Genomic DNA, 21295 nt, shown 5'->3' on the forward strand with positions numbered 1-21295 from the left:
TGGCCACTTTATTCTATTTAGAATTGTTAGGGTTGTTCCAGGCTCCAGAGTCCAAATCCTGCAGATAGAGCTCAAAGGGTAAGGTGAACTGAAATGTCTTCGGCTTAGCTCAATTCTCGTCATGGGGGTTTGAAAAAGAAAGCAGGTTAATGGGGAGAATAGAAGAATGAAAGGGACCAAGTGCAAAACTGGTCCCTATCCACGGAGTAACAACTAGTTGCATCTTCACTGTACAAAATTTATTTGCCTTTCCATGGACAACAATCATTTGTATTATTATCAGTTTTCTACAACACGTAGAGCTGTCAAATAGCTTAAAGACAAGGACAAGTATAGACCCTTCTAGAATCAGATAACCCCTAGAAAGGTCTTCTAGACAATCTGTAGTGAAGTTAAGTAATACCTTCAAGATTTCACAACTGTAAACTCGATCTGGAATTCAAACCAGATCTATATGTTTCTGTAAATCCAGGCTCTTTTTTCTGTATCAAGAAGCTTTTGGACTGGAAGAGTGTTTTTCAGCAGGAATTGTGGTATTGGCCACCCATCACCCCATTTAATTAAAAATCCCTGGCCTCAGGACCTACAGCAATGTACTGAAGAACTTCAGAACCTCAATTAGCCATTTGCCATCTTGAGAGAGTCTTGTCCATGGTTCAAGTTGTTCCCTTGGAACTCCTGAAGGGCTTGGAGCTTAGTCTGAGCCCTGGGAAACGGCCAAAGAGTCTCAAGATTCCCACTGTATCCTGTGGCTTGGAGTAGGCAAGGAGACCATGGCAGCCCTGGCCCCGGTCAGTTCTTGGCTTTGGCAGTTCCGGGACCAGGACGCTGGTACAGCCGGATTATCCCTTCATCGTGTAGCCGCTTCCAGACTTCTCTCTCCAGCTTGAAGTCATGGTTTGTGTAAAAGATCAGCCGCTTCCATGATGTATCATAGTAGTGATCAGAAAAGCGCTCATGGCCCTCGGTGATGAAGCCATAAGCACTCACCTAGATCACGGTTGGAGGAGAAACACAGCCTGTAGTTGCTGTTGCCCGGTCTTCTTCTCATGGCTAATTCTGTGTTGAGGGGTGGGGGTTCTTTTCCCTGGCTCCATCCCTAGGGGTCTGGGTGCAGGTCCCTGGATACGCACGCATAACTGCATGTACCCATACTCATGCCCACCCTCTTTCCCACCAGACGTGGGCACCCAGCCCATGCATTGTCCTATGCTGAACAGGCCCAGGAATAGCCCAGGAGCTGTTTCTCCAGGTATTTCTGCAGCTGCAGTGGAGTCTTACCTGGTCACAGAGCTGAAGGGCAGTGAGCAGCAGGAGGGCCCCAGTGGTGGGGCGGTATATCCTCCAGTGGGCACCATCCAGGGTCTTAGACCTCAGAAACCTGTGAAATGCCCCAAACCCCCAACTGTCAGGAGGCTGCAAGGATAACAGGGACCTGGGCTACGTGTCACGTGCTTTCTGCTCTAACCTGTTCTTCATGTATCGGAGAAAGTCTGGGTGCAGCAACAGGTACCTGTCCATGTGCAGGGCTTCCCGAAAAGCTTCCTGGGGTCTGTGCCTGTGGTTAGGAGGGGGTCATTCAGACTCAGCTCCCTTACCTGGTCTGGGGTGGGCCAAGTCAGGGTCATGAGCATGACTGGTATCCCATCTCCAGGTGATAGCTAAGGCTGTCCCCACCTGTCCAACCCTTTAGAGCCACTCACGACATGGCTCAGCCTGGGATAAGGGGATGGCAGGAGGACAGTGGGTACCTGAACCAGAAAAGGTTTTTTGACATCACCGTCTGATTCATAAGCAGTGCTTCCAGCCACTCATAGTCCCGGGTGCCTTCCAGGAAGTGCAAGTAGCGGACGTCCTGAGGACCAAGGACAGGGAGTGGTCCAAAAGTACTGCCTTCAGGACCACCAGCTGGGGTGGCCCAGCTCTGACTCCGACTGCCCACTTGCTCTCCTCTGGACTGGTCTGACTGTCCTCCCCACTCCTGCCCTTATAGGAGGGGAGCCTGTACCAATCACAGACTCCATCCGGATGAAAGCCTCTCCTCTCCCTTCTCACCTCTTGTGCTCCCTCATCCAGAGTCTGGGTGTGGCCAGGCTCCTTCCTCTTTGCTCACCTTCCCGAGAGGCACGTTCTTGAAACCCCGATTGCCCAATATAAGGAGTGACTGGGTCAGGGAGAAGGCGGTAAAGCCGTAGAAGGATGTCCGAGTCCCCACATCCTGTTCGTAGCCTTTAATGAGAGCTCCGCTCAATCTGTGCAGAAAGACACAATCAGACGGGACAGGTGAGCAGAGGAGGGAGATTTGTGTAGGTGGATGGGGAAAGGAAGGAGAAATGGGGGAGGCAGCAGTTATGTGCGGAAATTCTCTGGAGAGCCCAGGAATTCTGCCTTCCAGATGCAGGCGTGGAACATCCTATGGGTCTCTCAGAAGAGTCCACGTCTGCAGAGGAGGGTAGGAGAGGGGCAGGAGAGGGGCTGGAGGGGGGCAGGAGAGGGGCTGGAGGGGGGCAGGAGAGGGGCTGGAGAGGGGCAGGAGAGGGGCTGGAGGGGGGCTGGAGGGGGGCAGGAGGGGGGCTGGAGGGGGGCTGGAGAGGGGCTGGAGGGGGGCAGGAGAGGGGCTGGAGGGGGGCTGGAGAGGGGCAGGAGAGGGGCTGAGGGGGGCAGGAGAGGGGCTGGAGAGGGGCAGGAGAGGGGCTGGAGGGGGGCTGGAGGGGGGCTGGAGGGGGGCAGGAGAGGGGCTGGAGGGGGGCTGGAGAGGGGCTGGAGGGGGGCAGGAGAGGGGCTGGAGGGGGGCTGGAGAGGGGCAGGAGAGGGGCTGGAGGGGGGCAGGAGAGGGGCTGGAGAGGGGCAGGAGAGGGGCTGGAGGGGGGCTAGAGGGGGCAGGAGAGGGGCAGGAGAGGGGCTGGAGGGGGGCAGGAGGGGGGCAGGAGAGGGGCTGGAGGGGGGCTGGAGGGGGCAGGAGAGGGGCTGGAGGGGGGCTGGAGGGGGCAGGAGAGGGGCTGGAGAGGGGCTGGAGGGGGGCAGGAGAGGGGCTGGAGAGGGGCAGGAGAGGGGCTGGAGGGGGGCTGGAGGGGGGCTGGAGGGGGGCAGGAGAGGGGCTGGAGAGGGGCAGGAGAGGGGCTGGAGGGGGGCAGGAGAGGGGCTGGAGGGGGGCTGGAGAGGGGCTGGAGGGGGGCTGGAGAGGGGCTGGAGGGGGGCTGGAGGGGGGCTGGAGAGGGGCTGGAGGGGGGCAGGAGAGGGGCTGGAGAGGGGCAGGAGAGGGGCTGGAGGGGGGCTAGAGGGTGCAGGAGAGGGGCAGGAGAGGGGCTGGAGGGGGGCAGGAGAGGGGCTGGAGGGGGGCTGGAGGGGGCAGGAGAGGGGCTGGAGGGGGGCTGGAGGGGGCAGGAGAGGGGCTGGAGGGGGGCTGGAGGGTGCAGGAGAGGGGCAGGAGAGGGGCTGGAGGGGGGCAGGAGAGGGGCTGGAGGGGGGCTGGAGGGGGCAGGAGAGGGGCTGGAGGGGGGCTGGAGGGGGCAGGAGAGGGGCTGGAGAGGGAGCTTGGGTAGGGACAGCTTACCGGAACACGTAGTCATGACTGTCTATCTCCTGGCCCATGTGGGAGTTGTTCAGGATGCCCCCGTTGCCCACCACGGCACAGGTGATGCACCGGAGGCTCCCAGCGGGGAGGCTGGCCAGGAGCAGCTGCTGCTGGGGCACTGGAGGGAAGCGTGTCACGACCTTCTGCACCACTGGAACAAGAGTGGGGGTGCTCCATTCAGAGCCCTGGGAGGGACAGGAGTCCGACCCATCATTCCTCCCAGGTCTGGCAAACCCCAGGGAAGAGGCAGACCAGAAAGCCAGTTGCCCTCTGCCCTCTGCCCTCTGCCCTCTGCCCTCTGCCCTCTGCCCTGGCCTACTGCGCACCCACACCTTCCCCTGGGTTAAGGACTCACAGGAGTAGTTGAGCTCCATGAAGCCAAAGGGTGGTGCAAAGTGTTCCAGGCGGTCCCACTCACTCTGGTTGAAGTGTCTGGAGTCCAGGAAGAGAGTGAGGTTGGGCAGAAAGAGTTTCTGGAGCCACAGCGACTTGGAGGCTTTGATCTTCACAGAGTCAGGGCAAGTCTATATACAGGAGGAGGAAGTCAGCAAGGGAGAGACCCAGAAAGGCCATCGGCCAGGGGCTGCACCACTGCAGCAAGGGCTGGGGCTCGCAGTTTGGAAGGCGCGGCCTCTGCTACCTCTTCCATTCTGTTCTCAGGGTCTGCTTACCCTCCCCTTCCCATTGTCTGGGCTCATTGTGGTCCTGAGGGTTCTGGGAAATGGGTGTTCTCGGCCATCAAGGCAAATGCACCTAGGCCGGGTGTGGTGGCTCACGCCTGTAATCCCAGCACTTTGGGAGGCCGAGGCGGGTGGATCACGAGGTCAGGAGATCGAGACCATCCTGGCTAACACGGTGAAACCCCGTCTCTACTAAAAATACAAAAAATTAGCCAGGCGTGGTGGCGCGCGCGTGTAATCCCAGCTACTCGGGAGGCTGAGGCAGGAGAATGGCGTGAACCCGGGAGGCGGAGCTTGCAGTGAGCCGAGATTGCGCCACTGCACTCCAGCCTGGACGACAGAGCGAGAGTCCGTCTCAAAAAAAAAAAAAAAAAAAAAAATGCAAATGCACCTTTGTAAGTGTGAGAGGGGCCGCATCCTGGGAATGTGGCATGTGTCCAGTGTGCTGTCAGGGCCATGCTTCCAGTCATATGTGTGTAAATGTGTGCATTTTGTGGGCCTCCTCCCTCCCTCCCTCCCTCCCTCTCTCTCTCCCTCCTTCCTTCCTTCCTTCCTTCCTTCCGTCTTTCCTTCCTTCCTTCCGACAGGGTCTCACTCTGTTGCCCAGGCTGGAGTGCAGTGGTGCCATCATAGCTCACTTTAACCTCAAGTGATCCTCCCGCCTCAGCCTCCTGAGTAGCTGGGACTACAGGCATATGACACTATACCCAGCAACATACACATTTTGGATACTGCCCCTCTGCAAGGACAGGTGAGAAGGACCATGTGGGTGGGTGTGGTTCAGTCAGACTGTTTCCTTAGGGTTGGGAGAGAGCGAAGGCTGTGGAATTGACTTTGCAGGGAAGACAAGGCATTCCCGGAGGACAGAGCTGGGCGTGAGGTTGGGGTGTCCTTGTCTGTGAGTCCCTCCCCTGCAGTCCCCGCGAGAGGATGGGGATTCAGGGGCCAAGCCCCAGAGTAGATCACACTCTGTCACCCCAGATGGATGACCTCCAGGCCTCAGGAGCTCCAGGGTGGGCCCCATCTCACTCACCCCTCTTACGCTGTCCACACCAGGGGTTCGGGGCCTGCCTGCTCCTCCTCCCCCATTGTGGCCATCATTGGAAAGATAAGTGGGGCAGAGTCTTGTAGGGCTGAGCTCTGCCTCATAATGAGCTTGGGGCAGGACAAGACAAAGTCTAGAAGCAGAGCCCAGGAGGTGAGGAGAAGGTGGGCTGGGCTTCCTCTCAGGAGGGGCTTCAGAGCTGGGAGCCAGAGGGAAGGCATGGTGGCAAAAACTCACCGTCTGAAGGCCTCCTATTTCGAAGCTGTATTTTTCCTCAAAATCCCACCGAGGCTCAGATTTGAAGTTGGCGGCCTTCAGTCTTTGGTTTCTCTGCGTCGTGGGGCTCTGGAAAGGGGCAGGGGGTGGGGTGGCCTGAGGTTTCTTCTCCTTAGGTGGGATGACTGCCGTGGTCACTCCTTTCTGTCTCGTCCTTGTTGACACTGCTCCTGTGGGAGCCAGCATTCTGTGCTGACTTTTGGGAATGAGCGTCTTGGCTGTGGTCGCCGCTTTGCCCTGGTGCTTCTCTGACACTGTCCTGGAGGCCATCAGCTTCCTGGTCTGGCCCCCATTTCCTTGGGTCGTCTTTGTGTCCTGGCTCTTCCATGATTGTGCCTGTGTCCTGCCAGAGGCCATCCCTGCATCTTGCCCTCTGGGTGACAGTGTGTTCACCATGGTTTTCTCTTTTTCTGGGCTCTTCCATGCTGCCCTCTGTGCTGTGTGGGGCACCTTGTCCTGCTCCTCCGGCGGTGCCTGGTTGGCCTCCTTTCCTCTGTCTCCGGCGGTGTGGGCCTTGGGCTGGGTTTGTGTGTTGAGGGCATTGTTCTCTGGCGCTGGCTCTGCATAGATGGTTGTCCTCCTTGCTCTTGTGGGTGCCTGGGACTTAGGCTTTGCCAGGGACTGTAGAGACCTTTCTTTAATGTTCTCTGTGCGTTGATGCCTAGGGACAGAGATAACCTTTGATGAAGGCTGAAGATTGTGGAAACAGGTCAGAAGCATAAGTAGTTTTTTTTTTTTTTTTTTTTTTTGAGACAGAGTCTTGCTCTGTCACCCAGGCTGGAGTGCAGTGGTACGATTTCAGCTCACTGCAACCTCCGTCTCCTGGGTTCAAGTCATTCTCCTGCCCCAGCCCCCTGAGTAGCTGAGATTACAGGCACCTGCCACCATGCCTGGCTAATTTTTGTATTTTTAGTAGAGATGGGGGTTTCACCATGCTGGCCAGGCTGGTCTTGAACTCCTGACCTGCCCAGTGATCCACCTGCCTCGGCCTCCCAAAGTGTTGGGATGACAGGTGTGAGCCACCGCGCCTGGCCAGAAAATAGATTCAAACAAAAGCGGAATAGAATTTGAGATATGTACATAGGACATACAGGAGAGCATCTCATCCGACAAACGTTTACTAAATGTCTATTCTGTGCAGTGTGCTGTGCAGGCACTGGGAATACAAATTTGAATAAGACACAGACCTTGGACCTATGTAATACAGGATTATTGTTATTCGAGGCAGGAAACAAAGGTCTTTGATCACTGGAGAAAGGCAGGGCCGGCCAAGGCAATATGGGAAGCAGGCTGATTACCTATGCAAGCCCTTCCTCCATTAGGGCCTCCTAGCCTGAGCTGCAGCTGACCCTGGGTGGTATTTCCAGCCTTTCTCAGCCTCAAAGCAACACATTTATTCAGGGTCTCCAGCGGGGGCACTCTCTATTCTGACCTTGAAACTGAAGCCTAAACTTCCCAAGGGTGTTAGGAAAGGGCTGACAGCTGACAGTTCTTCCTCCTTACCTCCCAGGGATCCTTCCTCCTTGAAACCCTTTTTTTTTTTTTTTTTTTTTTTTGAGACGGAGTCTGGCTCTGTCACCCAAGCTGGAGTGCAGTGGCGCGATCTTGGCTCACTGCACCCTCCATCTCCCTGGTTCAAGCAATTCCCCTGCCTCAGCCTTCCGAGTAGCTGGGATTACAGCGCATGCCACCACGCCTGGCTATTTTTTTTTTTTTTTTTGTATTTTTAGTAGAGCTGGGGTTTCACCATGTTGGCCAGAATGGTCTTGATCTCTTGATCTCCTGATCTGCCCACCTTGGCCTCCCAAGGTGCTGGGATTTTACAGGCGTGAGCCACCGCGCCCAACTTTTTTTTTTTTTTTTTCCTTTAAGAGACAGGGTCTTGCTCTGTCGCCCAGGTTGGAGTGCAGTGGCACAATCATAGCTCACTACAGCCTCAAACTCCTGGGCTCAAGCAATCCTGTGGCCTCAGCCTCTCGAGTGGCTGGGACTACAAGCATGCACCACCATGCCCAGCTAATCTGTGTGTGTGTGTGTGTGTGCGCATGCGTGCGCGAGCACTTGTGTGTGTTTAGAGACTGGATCTCGCTCTGTTACCCAGGCTGGTCTCAAATTCCTCACCTCAAGTGATCCTCCAGCCTTGGCCTCCCAGAGTGTTGGTATTAAAGGCGTGAGCCACCGCGTCTGGCCTAAACACACACATTTTTAACTGGACTTGCATAGAAAATGCCTCTGCCTTTGTTTTATGACTCAAAGAAGTAGCTTGGATGAGAGATATTTCTAACCAGAAAGGAGAGATGGGCCTCAGGACAGGGTTGGACTGAGATATGGAGCATCCCGAAAAGGCTAATGGGCTTCAAACCCTAATTCTTTCTGTATTTTTTATTTTCAACTAAAAAAAAGAAAAGGAAAAATTTATTATAAGAATAGAAAGTGTTTCAAGGAACCCAAGAGCAGGAAGTAGTTGAGCCTCTGGTGGGGCTTGGAACCAGGAATCGCTCTCTAAGGCTTTGTCTCTATCTCACCTCTCCCTCTGAATCAGCTTTCTTCTACTCTTTCTTTCTGTCTCTGCAGACAGGCCTCCTCTGCTCTCCAACCCACAGGCTGGTGGAAGATGGCCACCCCATAACACCTGTGCTGGGGACTGTGGACTCTCTTTGCTCCCAGTTTTTCACTCTAGCAGGAGAAGACTGTGGCCCCCTTGGGTCCTATCTCCATCCCTTTCCAGGGGTCTCGGTCACATACTACATGACATTCTGGGGCCCACTCTGTGCATGGGAGGAGGACACTTTCAAGAGGAAGAGGGGGTTATTGGTTCATGAACTGGGAAGACACCCCCAAAATATCCATTCTGAAAGAATGCCACTCAACACAGAGTGAGAAACCTGAGTGAGTGAAGAACACATTCTTGATGAATTCATTCCACATTTGCCTAGTAGAAGGTCTGAGTGCTGTGCGGGTGGGTGTGAGGCTCACCACTCCCCTTGGTCTGACTACTCAGTGTAAGCTCCAAGCTCGCGTGGGCCATTCAGCAAAAACCAAGCTGTTCATCCAGTTTAACAAACAGCTCTTGTTACCCAGGAAAGCCTCTTGGTGGATTCACCCTGACCTCCACTTCCCAACCCCCAGCCTCAAGAAGCCTATGGAAACTTCCCTTCCAAACTCCGGCAGCCCTCGGCAGAGAGGAATTCTGCTGAATGACATTTTCCCTATCTCGAACATTTTCATGGGTGTAGCTGCCTGGCTGGCAGGCACCTTAACTTGGCCGTGGCGGGGAGACATGATGAGGCAGGGGTGGTTTTTGACATCACACATCTCAGGCCACATAGCATGGACAGCTGGCCGTCTGCTTAGTGGCCACACTGACCCTGAAGAGGTAACGCACTCCTCTCTGGAACCCTGTCTAGCAGCAGGAATGGCGCAGTGACTCCTGGAAGGCCTATTCAACCGCAAATCTACAATTGATTGATGACTCCTTTAGGTTTTGCAGGAAGTCACAGCAATAATCCAGGTAGTGACAAAATTATGTAATTAAGTTTCATTTAATTCCCTACAATTAAATACACCTGTGATTGCCAGGGCTGTGGGTGTTGAGATAGACATTTCCTTATTCTCATGCACGGTATTTACTAAATGCTCAAATTGTATCCATATGCTGAGTGCCCCATATTCAACGCATTCGGCCCTGTGTGGTCCTGACCCTGTGAGCTGGGCTGGGGTGTGGGAAGGCTTTCTTCTATTAATGACTTCTAGTCCAGAGGCACAGGCAAATTAATCATGGGTCATACCAAAACAAAAAGCGACTTAACTGCATAATTCTGATCTACTAGGGAAGTAAAAATATAAAATGTTGCACTTTAATAAATGAATTTATTGGCTGGGTGAGGTGGCTCATGCCTGTAGAGCCAGCATTTTGGGAGGCCGAGGCGGGCAGATCACCTGAGGTCAGGAGTTCAAGACCAGCCTGGCCAACATGGCAAAACCCCGTCTCTACTAAAAATGCAAAAAAAATTAGTTCGGTGTGTGGGCACGCACCTGTAATCCCAGCTATTCCGGAGGCTGAGGCACGAGAGTTGCTTGAACCTGGGCGGCAGAGGTTGCAGTGAGCTGAGATAGCACTACTGCACTCCAGCCTGGGTGACAGAGCAAGACTCCGTCTCAATTAAAAAATAATAATAATGGCCAGGCGTGGTGGCTCACGCCTGTAATCCCAGCACTTTGGGAGGCCGAGGTGGGTGGATCACCTGAGGTCGGGAGTTCGAGACCAGCCTGACCAGCATGGAGAAACCCCATCTCTACTAAAAATACAAAATTAGCCGGGCATGGTGGCACATGCCTGTAATCCCAGCTACTCGGGAGGCTGAGGCAGAAGAATCGCTTGAACCTGGAAGGCGGAGGTTGCGGTGAACCGAGATCGTGCCATTGCACTTCAGCCTGGGCAACAAGAGCGAAACTCCATCTCAAATAATAATAATAATTAAAAATCAATCAATCAATTTATCATGAACAAGAATCGCACAATAAAAGAAACAGGAAAATAGTTATTTGGCAACATCCTCCCTCTCTGTATATATATATTTTCTTTTTTTTTTGAGACTGAGTCTCTGTTGTCTAGGCTGGTGGCACATTCACAGCTCATTGCAGCCTCGACCTCCCGGGCTCAAACGAGTCTCCTGCCTTGGCCTCCTGAGTAGCTGGGACTACAGGTGCATGTGCCCCCAGGCCCAGCTGCCTTCTATATTCTTCAGTGTACATCACCAAGGGGAACCTGGAAGTGAAGAAATGGCAAAAGGTTCAAAGTTTGTTTATGCCTGCAGCCATGAAACACCTATTGGCCAGAGAGCGGTATTTTCCAAGAATACAGTACGAGAGATAACACAGGAATGTTGAAGTTGACTAGGATATTGAAGAGGCTGAAACTGAATTTTGAAAAAAATACCCCAAGGAAAGGTCACTCACTAAGAAAGCCAGTATGAGTAGAAGATTATTTTATGGAGGAGGATAAGAAAAGAGCTGAAAAGACTCCTTTGATTCGCTAAATAATTTTGCACCTGGGCTCCCGCCTTCTATGGCATGGAGAGCGAGCGGAAGTGGCTGCAGGTGAGTTGCGCCTGGTATGTGGGAATGGCTGGTCACACAGATTCGCCTCTACTTACGTCCTTAAGTCCTGGGCTCTTTCTCAGTCCCCACCATCAACTTTGCCCTCATTTTATCTCAGGCCCCCTGGCTGGGTGAGCTTTCCTCTTCCAGGTTTCATGTTTGGTTCCCACAGCTTTGATGCTGCTTCTCCTTGAAAGGAGGACAAACTAGCACTTCGCTCTGCCCTGTGTCCCTCTCCACTCCCTGCTGTGGAGCTCTCTACCTTGAACTGCTCCTGCCTCCTGTGCCCCACATTGTTAGCTGGGCCTGGAGTTCCCAAGACCCCCTTGGTGTCCACGAGGGCTATTCCAGCCTCCTTTTGGTATTTGATCAGTTCTTCGGGGTCTCCTGTCTTCTGTGAGATAGAAACCAGCCATTCTGCTTTTTCTTTTCCAACTCCAAAGTTGGCCAGGCGTGGTGCCTCACGCCTGTAATCCCAGCACTTTGGGAGGCCGGGGGTGGGGGTGGAGGGGGCGGATCACCTGAGGTCAGGAGTTCGAGACCAGCCTGGCCAACATGGTGAAACCCCATCTCTATTAAAAATACAAAAATTAGCTGGGCATGGTGGTGCATGCCTGTAATCCCAGCTACTTGGGAGGCTGAGGCAGGAGAATCGCTTGAACTCGGGAGGCAGAGGTTGCAGTGAGCTGAGATCGTACCACTGCACTCCAGCCTGAGTGATACAGCAAGACTCTGTCTCAAAAAAAAACAAAAACAAAAAACAAACTCCAAAGTTTATCTTCCTTGGAAAATCCTGAAAGTTTTCTAAAAGCGAATGAATGCTTTATTTTTACGACTTTACTTTGACTTTAGATGTGTCTATACGCTGCTTCCATGACTAAAAGCTGTATGATTGCCTTAATTATCTTTGTATGCTGGAAAAAAATGGCAGAAATCCATTTTCTCTTGTTATTCTGAGTGTTCTTTTCTCAAATCAAAGCCTGTGTGGTGGTTTTCAGCCACCTCAATCTTAGTGGGGAGATTCTAGTGGGGATGTTATTATGTTCTAGGACTCGAGAGAAAACAGAAGGAAAATGAGTCAGTTGCTGCTCATCATACTTCAGTGGCTGGATACAGCTTCCAGAGCTCCCCCTGAACAGACAGGTCCCCAGCATTCTCAGAGATGCCCTTCGCCTAGCTGAATTCACTGTGGGCCAGAATGCCAGTCAGCTGGTTTGAAAGTTAGATGTCCTATGCCTGTAATCCCAGCACTTTGGGAGGCTGAAGCAGGCGGATCACTTGAGGTCAGGAATTCGAGACCAGCCTGGCCAACATGGCGAAACCCTGTCTCTACTAAAAATACAAACAGCCGGGTGTGGTGGTGCATGCCTGTAATCCCAGCTACTCGGGAGGCTGAGGCAGGAGAATTGCTTGAGCCTACGAGGTGGAGATTGCAGTGAGCAGAGATCGCATCACTGCACTCCAGTCTGGGCAGCAAAGAGAGACTCTGTCTCAAAACAACAACAACAACAACAAACCAACTAAATGAGACATCTTATGGAAAGTTCTACGAGAATTTGACAACACAATGCAATGTTTATTCTGCAATATTCATTGAGTAGCCATGACATGACAGGCATTCAGAGGTATCTGCTAGAGATTAAAGATAAAAAAAGCAATGGTCACTGGTTTTAAGAGGCTCACAGTCTATAAAAGAAACAGACATGAGTATAAGCAGCTGCCTTAAAGTGTCATCGGTATGATATTAGTCATACGTGTGCGAGGCAGTGGTGACAGCCTAGGGAGGCAGTTCTGCTTGGGGGGATACTTTGGTATGTAGGGGTTACCTAAGCTGAGTCTTTTTCTCCTGAGTCTTCAGAAGTGAACTTTTATGAATTATTTTTATTTTTATAAAAGCAATGTGTGCTTATTACGGAAAAAGCAGAAACTGCCTTAAAACATGAAAGGATAGCAACCTCCTATTATCCCAGTCCCTTCAAAGAATCTACTGTTAGTACCTCAGGGCATGAACAGCTGGATCCCTTTTCTACGCCTGTCATGCTTTTGAATATAATTATATACTATTTTGAAATGTTATTTGTTTCCCTCTCCACCCCAGCCCCATACCCCCAGCAGTTAAGATTTGGTTTCATGTTCAAGATGTAGTGAAACAGATCAATCTTGGAGAAGTTATGAGGAGGAAGGACTTTACTACTTCTTACCATCATTGTCCTTCCCCTGGAAAGATCCTTTACTCTGGTGGGTGGCGGAAATGAGAGAAGGAGGGATCTGTGAGTTCCAAGGTCAGAGGACCCTGCTTCCTGGCAGTGTTCCAAAGGTCTAACAAGACCCCTGAAAAAAAAAAGAATCCTGAGCCTAGGAAGACAGGACCACAGACAGTGTCAGAAAAGTCTCACACGGAGCTGAGATCACGCCACTGCACTCCAGCCTGGATGGCAAAGCGAGACTCCGTTTCAAAAAAAGAAAAGTCCTCCTGCCCGGCCAGCCTCCCCGTCCGGGAGGTGGGGGTAGCCCCCACCCGGCCGCCGCCCCGTCTGGGAGGTCGGGGGCACCTCTGACCGGCCGCCCCGTCTGGGAAGTGAGGAGCCCCTCTGCCCGGCCGCCACCCCATCTGGGAGGTGTACCCAACAGCTCATTGAGAACGGGCCATGATGACGATGGCGGTTTTGTCGAATAGAAAAGGGGGAAATGTGGGGAAAAGAAAGAGAGATCAGATTGTTACTGTGTCTGTGTAGAAAGAAGTAGACATAGGAGACTCCATTTTGTTCTGTACTAAGAAAAATTCATCTGCCTTGGGATGCTGTTAATCTATAACCTTACCCCCAACCCCGTGCTCTCTGAAACGTGTGCTGTGTCAACTCAGGGTTAAATGGATTAAGGGTGGTGCAAGATGTGCTTTGTTAAACAGATGCTTGAAGGCAGCATGCTCATTAAGAGTCATCACCACTCCCTAATCTCAAGTACCCAGGGACACAAACACTGGGGAAGGCCGCAGGGCCCTCTGCCTAGGAAAACCAGAGACCTTTGTTCACTTGTTTATCTGCTGACCTTCCCTCCGCTATTGTCCTATGACCCTGCCAAATCCCCCTCTCCGAGAAACACCCAAGAATGATCAATAAATACTAAAAAAAAAAAAAAAAAAAAAAAAGATTTCCATCACACCCTAAACCTAAAAGGTTTAGGATAAATAAAGATGTGAATAAAAAAAAAAAAAAAAAGACATAGAACAGTCACCACAAGGGTCCCTCATGTTGCCCTTTTATAGCCACAGCCACTTTCTTCCTACACCACCTCCTCCTCAACCCCTAGAAACACCACTCATCTGTTCTGTATTTTTATAATTTTATCATTTCAAGAATGTTATTTGAATGCAATCATACAATTATGTAAGCTTTTGGTACTGGCTTTTCAAAAAAACAAAACAAAACAAAAAAACAGAAAAAGAAGTCTCTCACACATAAGCCAGGTGGACCTGAAAGAGCCAAGGGGCAGGAACAATGGCTGTTTCAGCAGCTACTCAATAGCTAAGGGTCAGCGTCCCACTCCCATGCCTTGGTGCCGCATCAGATGTCCTGGAGCCCTTGATACCATCCTGCAGAGGAGCAAGAAGCGCTGAGATTAAGTTTTCCTGAAGCTTGGTGGATGGGAGTTCAGAATCAGAAATCAGGAGGTGATAGAAAATAAAGTTCTGTTCTTTTCTTTTTGGACACAGAGTCTCACTCTGTCGTCCAGGCTAGAGTGCAGTGGCATGATCTCGGCTCACTGGAAGCCAGTGCCCAGGTTCAAGCGATTCTTGTGCCTCAACCCCCTGAGTAGCTGGGATTACATGCATGTGCCATCGTGCCCGGCTAATTTTCATATTTTTAGTAGAGATGGAATTTTGCCATGCTGGCCAGGCTGGAGAAGATAAAGTGACAACAAGCAAATGACAAACAGAACCCACAGGTCTGTTTTTACAGCTCACTCTTTTTTTTTTTTTTTTATGGAATGCTTTATGAATTTGCACGTCATCCTTGTGCAGGGGCCATGCTACACAGCTCACTCTTAATTACCATCTCTAAAGCTAAAGCATAGATCTTCCAAAACATATTTATACCAGACTATGGAAGCCAAGCAGAGACATAGTCTTAGATGACATCTACACATCACTGAACAAATGATGCACGTGGGTGCGTCTTAAGATGATATGAGAGATGGCCCGATGGGTTTGAAATCATAGATTTGTATTTTTTTTTTTTTTTTGAGACAGAGTCTTGCTGTGTCACCCAGGCTGGAGTGCAGTAGAGCAATCTTAGCTCACTGCAACCTCTGCCTCCCGAGTTCAACCGATTCTCCTGTGATAAAAGCGATAATACTCAGCCTCCCGAGTAGCTGGGATTACAGGCAACCGCCACCACACCTGGCTAACTTTTGTATTTTTATTTATTGATTATTATTATTTTTTTGAGATGGAGTTTCACTCTTGCTGCCCAGGCTGGAGTACTGTGGCATGCTCTCGGCTCACAGCAAGCTCTGCCTCCCGGATTCAGGCAATTCTCCCTGCCTCAGCCTCCCAAGTAGCTGGAGTTACAGGCACCGGACCATGCCCGGCTAATTTTTGTATTTTTTAGGAGAGACAGGGTTTCACCATGTTGGTCAGGCTGGTCTCGAACTCCTGACCTCAGGTGATCTGCCCACCTCGGTCTCCCAAAGTGCTGGGATTTAGGCGTGAGCCACTGTGCCTGGCCTCAGAGAATTGTCTTGAAGTTCTGCTACACTCCTCCCACCATCCTATTTGTTGCCAAGTCCAGCTGATCTGACGACTTCTCAGTCCTTTCTTCCTGTTCAAACTGTCCTCGCTCACGGTCTCATTAATGCTATCCTAAACCATTGCAATGGCCTATAAACTATCCCCTCTAAAACCACATTCCCCCAATCATCCATCCTGTAATCTATTGACAGAGTACTCTGCATAAAGCATGAATTTACTCAAGTTAACTCCCTTACTCTAAAGTTTTTGAGAGCCATAAAGTTTAAACGTTTTGGCCTGTTTTTTAAGGTGACAAATTCATTCTTTCATCAACAAGCATTTATAAAGCACCTCCACTGGGTCCAGGCCCTGTTCATAGCACTGAGGAAACACAGACAAATAAGAAAATGCCGGCCGGGTGCGGTGGCCCATGCCTGTAATCCCAGCACTTTGGGAGGCTGAGGCAGGTAGATCACTTGAGGCCAGGAGTTCAAGACCAGCCTGGCCAACATGGCGAAACCCTGTCTCCACTAAAAATACAATAATTAGCCGAGCGTGGTGGCGTGCATCTGTAGTCCCAGCTACTCTGGAGGCTGGGGCAGGCTAATCACTTGAACCTGGGAGGTGAGGTTGCAATGAGCCAAGATCGCGCCACTGCACTCCAGCCTGGGTGACAGACCCAGACTCCATCTTGAAAAATAAATAAAGAAATTACATAATTCATGTAATCTCACAAATTCATATAATTACATGACACACACACACACACACACACACACACACACACACACACACACACACACTAGGTGTTCTACCTGGCTCTAAGCTCTTTTATTCCACCAAGCCAGCCAGGCCAGAGCTCAGACCTTGGCTGCTGGAGGTAGGGAGTGGGGGTGGGAGACGTGGGGGATGAGATGAGGGGGAGATTGGGGAAGCTGGAGAGAGGGGGGCAGTAAAAATCATAGGCACCGAGAAAACTCCTCTTTTTTCAAGTCGTTAACTCCTCTGGTATGGTTACTTAAGTGAGCGCCTGTCTTGGAGGGTGGGGCTAGGGGGTCCCTGCCTGCCCTGAGGTTCTTTCGGCTTCTATCTGATGTTGGGGGCCCCTGCTGACTTGGTGGTCTCTGCACATTAGTAAATGTGGTTTCTCTGGGGAAGGGTTCTCCTTTACACTGAGAATCCCTGCAGGAGGATCCTTTCTAGGATCACGTCTCCCACTGCCCCCTGCGGCATTTAGTGTCCCCAAACACTGTTCTGGAGTGAGTGTCCCATTATTGCTCCGGCAGGTAACTGGGCAGTTGAGGGTTCTGGTCTCTGCCCTCCCACCGGGAAGTGCTGAACTTTCCTTCCACTGCCTTCTGGGCTGTGAAGACCTGGGAGGGAGGGGCAGGGTGGTTCTGCCTCTTCCCAGGTACATTACATCGTGGACGGTTCCAACAACTTCCTGCCTTCAGAAATCTCTAGACCGGAACCAGACACCGCTCTACTTAACATTTGCCCCTTAACTCCAGGGCATGTGGCATCTGCTGGGAAGGCCAGGCCCGGTCACTATGAGTGACTCTCAGGCAGCCCATTCCCACCCCAAAACATCGCCCCAGGAGGACTCTAACCCTCTGAGTTTCTCTCCTCCCCTGTCTTCTTATCTAAGCTAGCTTGTCTTGGGTTTTTGTCAGTTGCGATCAAATGTTCCAACAAATACAAACCTATATTCACATCATACACAAAAGAAAATTTCTGATGGATTCTTATTAAGCTTAAAGAACAAAAGTACAGAAATATTAGTAGAAAGTGTAAAAGAAAATGTATATAACGTTAGGGTTGGGAATGACCTTCCTAAAAATTGCACAAAGTCCGGTGACCACAAAGGAAAAGATGGACACATTTTATTGATGTAACAATTACTTCTGTATGACATAAGATATCACAAACAGTGAAATAAAACCAAACAAATATCCGGCTGAAGAAGATATTTTGAAACAGGAATTAAAAGAAATTAAAGAATGTGTAAGCAAAAACTCAGATGTATGTAAAAAAAACCCAATTCCCCCTAAGAAACAAAAAGAGGTGGAATCCTTTAAAAATTAACTGCCTGTTTTTCCGTCTGTGGCCAGTGAGCCTTATCTCTCCCTTTCCCAGGCATTGTGAAGACCTTGTCTCTGCAGCTGTGCAGCTGCAAGGTCACTAGGCAGATAAACTCAAGTCGTAAAACATATTTTTCCTTGAAAAGTAAGAAATGATGTAATGCATGTCTCAATTGAGTAACTGTCTTTGTTTCTTGCTTCTGTAATATGCTTCCCCCTGCACAGATCTCCGCCTGCCCCACGAAATGCTTAAAAGGTAACCTGACGCTTTGTTCGGGGCTCAGTTTTTTTGGATGTTAATGTGACTGGGCCGGTGCACCTTAATAATGATAATAAATCCTCCTCAACCCCTCCGTCTCTCTGATTCCTAAATTATCCCACTGCATTTAGAAGTATTGTAACATATATGATAAAAAGGTTAATATCCCTAATACACAAAAAGCTCTTACAAATATGAAAAAAATAATAAAAAGGAAGAAAAGATATGAACAGGTCATTCATAGAAAAGTACAAATGACTAAGAAAGTTAAGATTCTCAAATACATCAGTGATCTGAGAAATGCAAATTAAAAAGAGAAACACTTTCACCTATCAGATGATTAAGACTTCAAACCCCTAATGAAAGCCAGTGTGGTCCTGGGAGGTAAAGTAAACTTGCACCTGCCAGTGTAGCATTCTGAGAGAACAATTCAATGGTGTCCACTGACATTTCATGTAAACATATGCATTGTCTTGGCAATTCCACTTCAAGAAATCTACCCGGAAATCACTTACGCAAGTGCTCAAAGGTATGTGAGAAACTTGATAGGGGTTGGTTAAGTAAACGGTACCTACCCTGTGGAATGCTAAGCAGCTGTTGAAAGGAGGGAGTAGACCTGTATGTCCCGACATGGAAAGATGTCCATGATATAGTGTGACTTACAAGGTCAACCTGTGGAACAATATGTAGCATGAGATACATATATATGTATATATACATATATATGAGATATATATATAAGCTCTCTTGTGCATATATATGTAAATCTATATGATATATATGTATGTATATATCTATATCTATACAATATATCTATATATACATATATCTCTCATGCTACATATTGACATATAGTATATCAATATATAGCGTATATATTGTATATATATCTCCATACTATATATAGATATCTATATCTCCATCTATCTATCCATCTATCTGTCCATCTATCTGCCTATCTCTCTATCTCTCTCTCTATCTGCCTATCTATCTATCTATCTATCTATCATCTATCTATCGGGCTTGTATAGCACAAAGGTAATGAGCACAGGGTATGGCACCAAAATGCCTGGGTTTGAATCTTGGCCCTGCCGCATACTAGCAGGGTGACCTTGGGAGAATCACTTCAGTTCTGTGTATCTCAGTGTCCTCCTAATAATGAGAATTAGTGAGTTAACGTATATCAAGCACTTAGAATAGGGGCTAGCTCATAGTAAATACTATAGCAGTGTTAGCTACATAATAATAGAATTCCGTGTATCCTCAAGTGTCAAGAGTGGTCACCTTGAAGAGTGGATAGAGGTGGAGGTATAATAGGGAGACCCTCACTTCCTGCTTCACCTTTCTGTATTTTTTTTAACTCTATGAGAACCTGCATTACTTTCAACGTTTAGGAACAGTGAAATGAAATTATTGGCTGGGCGCAGTGGCTCACGCCTGTCATCCCAGCGCTTTGGGAGGCCGAGGTGGGTAGATCACTTGAGGTCAGGAGTTCAAGACCAGCCTGGCCAACATGGTGAAAACCTGTCTCTACTAAAAATACAAAAACTTAGCCAGGCCTGGTGGTATGCGCCTGTAGTCCCAGCTACTCAGGAAGCTGAGGCTTGAACCTGGGAGGTGGAGGTTGTAGTGAGCTGAGATCATGCCACTGCACTCCAGCACTCCGACAGCAGAGTGAGACTCCGTCTCAAAAAAAAAAAAAAAAAAAAAAAAAAAAAGGGGCCTCTCACTGCTGCAGATGTGTGTATTTTCTAACAAAAATGGTCTAGAAGGTATTTTTGAAGGATTAACTTGGCGTCCACAATTGAAACTGCCTCCCTAAGAGGGAGGCTCTCCATTTTACTGACAAACTTAGGGTGAGTCCGGGTCTGAAACAAGTGGAACACACAGCATGGCTCTTTCGCTTCAGGACATAGAGGAAGGCATGTAAGAACTAACCCAGTGCTGCTGCCATTACTCACAGTCCCAGAGGGGAAAGCAGTCATGTCTTCTGTCTGCACGCTGCAGACCTAACCCATCAGTTCTCAAACTCCTGTACGTGTCCCACGGTATCTGGACATGTCCATCCCATGGCGTCTTGGTTGCCCACTGCCACCCTTTCTGTTCCCTGCAAGTCTTCCCATTAGTCTTTCTTCCCAGTGGTTCTTGAGAACACTCCTGACCCCTGACACTCCCATGTGGACACACAGGTGGCTCAGACTTCCCCAGTCCTCCCTGGGCTATCATTTTTCTGTTTCCTCAAATGAATGAAATATGAGGAGTGGAAAGGACGAGAATCTTACCTGGAAGGCTTTGTTTGAGGCTCCTTAATAAAAGAGGGCAAGGCGAAGAGAAAGAAGACCAGGACAGCCAGAAGCAAGGACCACTGGACGCCTTGGCTCAGGTGCCTGCATCTCCACAGGCAGGACCTCATGGTGGTGGGTCGGGTTCTAGAGGAAGGTTCTGCATGTCCTGGGGCCTTGATGTAGGCAGCTGGGAGTCTCACCGCTCAGGTTTCCTGGCCGGGAAGTGCACACCCTTTGTCTTAACAATGAGCCACTCCAGCAAGTGCTGAGTTTATCAGTCTCTGCCAGGGAAGGGAGGAACCGCCTTCACTGCTGTATGAAGGCTTATACGCTGGCGTGGCTTAAAGGAAGGGAAACTCCTTGTGTTCAAACATGTTTACCTTCCTTTTTTGTCTTTGAAGCCAATATCTGAAAGTCAAGCTTTATGAGAAATATAACCACATTATATGCAGTCTCATCTTGGTCAGGTTACTTAACCCATCTGCCGCCATATAAATGGAAAAAAGCAGTTATCTTCCTTGTGGGATTATCATGAAGACACCTTGAGGCCACCATGCACAGGGCTTTGTTTGTGGTAGGCACCCAACACACATGTTCAACACTTTAGCTCAACCTTCTCTGTTTCTCTTCTGAAATCATGACCATTACAACAATGACCAGCACGTATGAGGGCTCACTCTGAGCTGGGCAGTGGGGAGTCTTCACAGGCACTCATGGCACCCTCACAGCCACTCTAGGGGCTGGGTACTGTCATCAGCTCCATCTGACAGAGGAGGAAATGGCCCCCAAGAACAAGCTGCCAGCCCAAGAGCACATGGTGAGCCACTGGCTTGGGGTCCAGATCCAACTGACCTAGAGATTGCATTCTTTTTTTAAGAAATAGAGATGGGTCTCAGTATGTTGCCCAGGCTGGTCTCAAACTCCTGGACTTAAGTGATCCTCCCACCTCAGCCTCCCAAAGTGCTGGGATTACAGGCATCGGCCACCATGCCCGGCCGTGATTGCATTTTTCTTTCTTTTTTTTTTTTTTGAGACATTCTCACTCTATTGCCAGCCTGGAGTGCAGCGGTGCAATCTTGGCTCACGGCAACCTCCGCCTCCCAGGCTCAAGTGATTCTCCTGCCTCAGCCTCCTGAGTAGCTGGGACTACAGGCGCCCAACACCACACCCGGCTAATTTTTGTATTTTTAGTGGAGACGGGGTTTCACCATGCTGGCTAGGATGGTCTCGATCTCCTGACCTCGTGATCCACCCGCCTTGGCCTCC

The 21295-nt window shown here is 50.0% G+C and overlaps 1 protein-coding gene across 1 annotated transcript; it reads right to left on the minus strand.

Moving 5' to 3' along the window:
* Nucleotides 1-217: 217 nt before the first annotated feature.
* On the minus strand, nt 218-20305 carry ST6GALNAC1 (ST6 N-acetylgalactosaminide alpha-2,6-sialyltransferase 1). The gene is made up of 9 exons (XM_016932964.3): nt 20027-20305; nt 5537-6236; nt 3930-4098; nt 3554-3725; nt 2114-2252; nt 1752-1855; nt 1469-1558; nt 1282-1381; nt 218-990 (listed from the first exon to the last, which is right to left on the minus strand). The coding sequence occupies exons 1-9, from the start codon at nt 20155-20157 to the stop codon at nt 793-795; spliced, it is 1803 nt and encodes a 600-aa protein (XP_016788453.1). The 5' UTR covers nt 20158-20305; the 3' UTR covers nt 218-792.
* Nucleotides 20306-21295: the final 990 nt, after the last annotated feature.

This window comes from Pan troglodytes, chromosome 19 (assembly GCF_028858775.2).
Source record: "Pan troglodytes isolate AG18354 chromosome 19, NHGRI_mPanTro3-v2.0_pri, whole genome shotgun sequence".
NCBI classification, from domain to species: Eukaryota; Metazoa; Chordata; class Mammalia; order Primates; family Hominidae; genus Pan; species Pan troglodytes.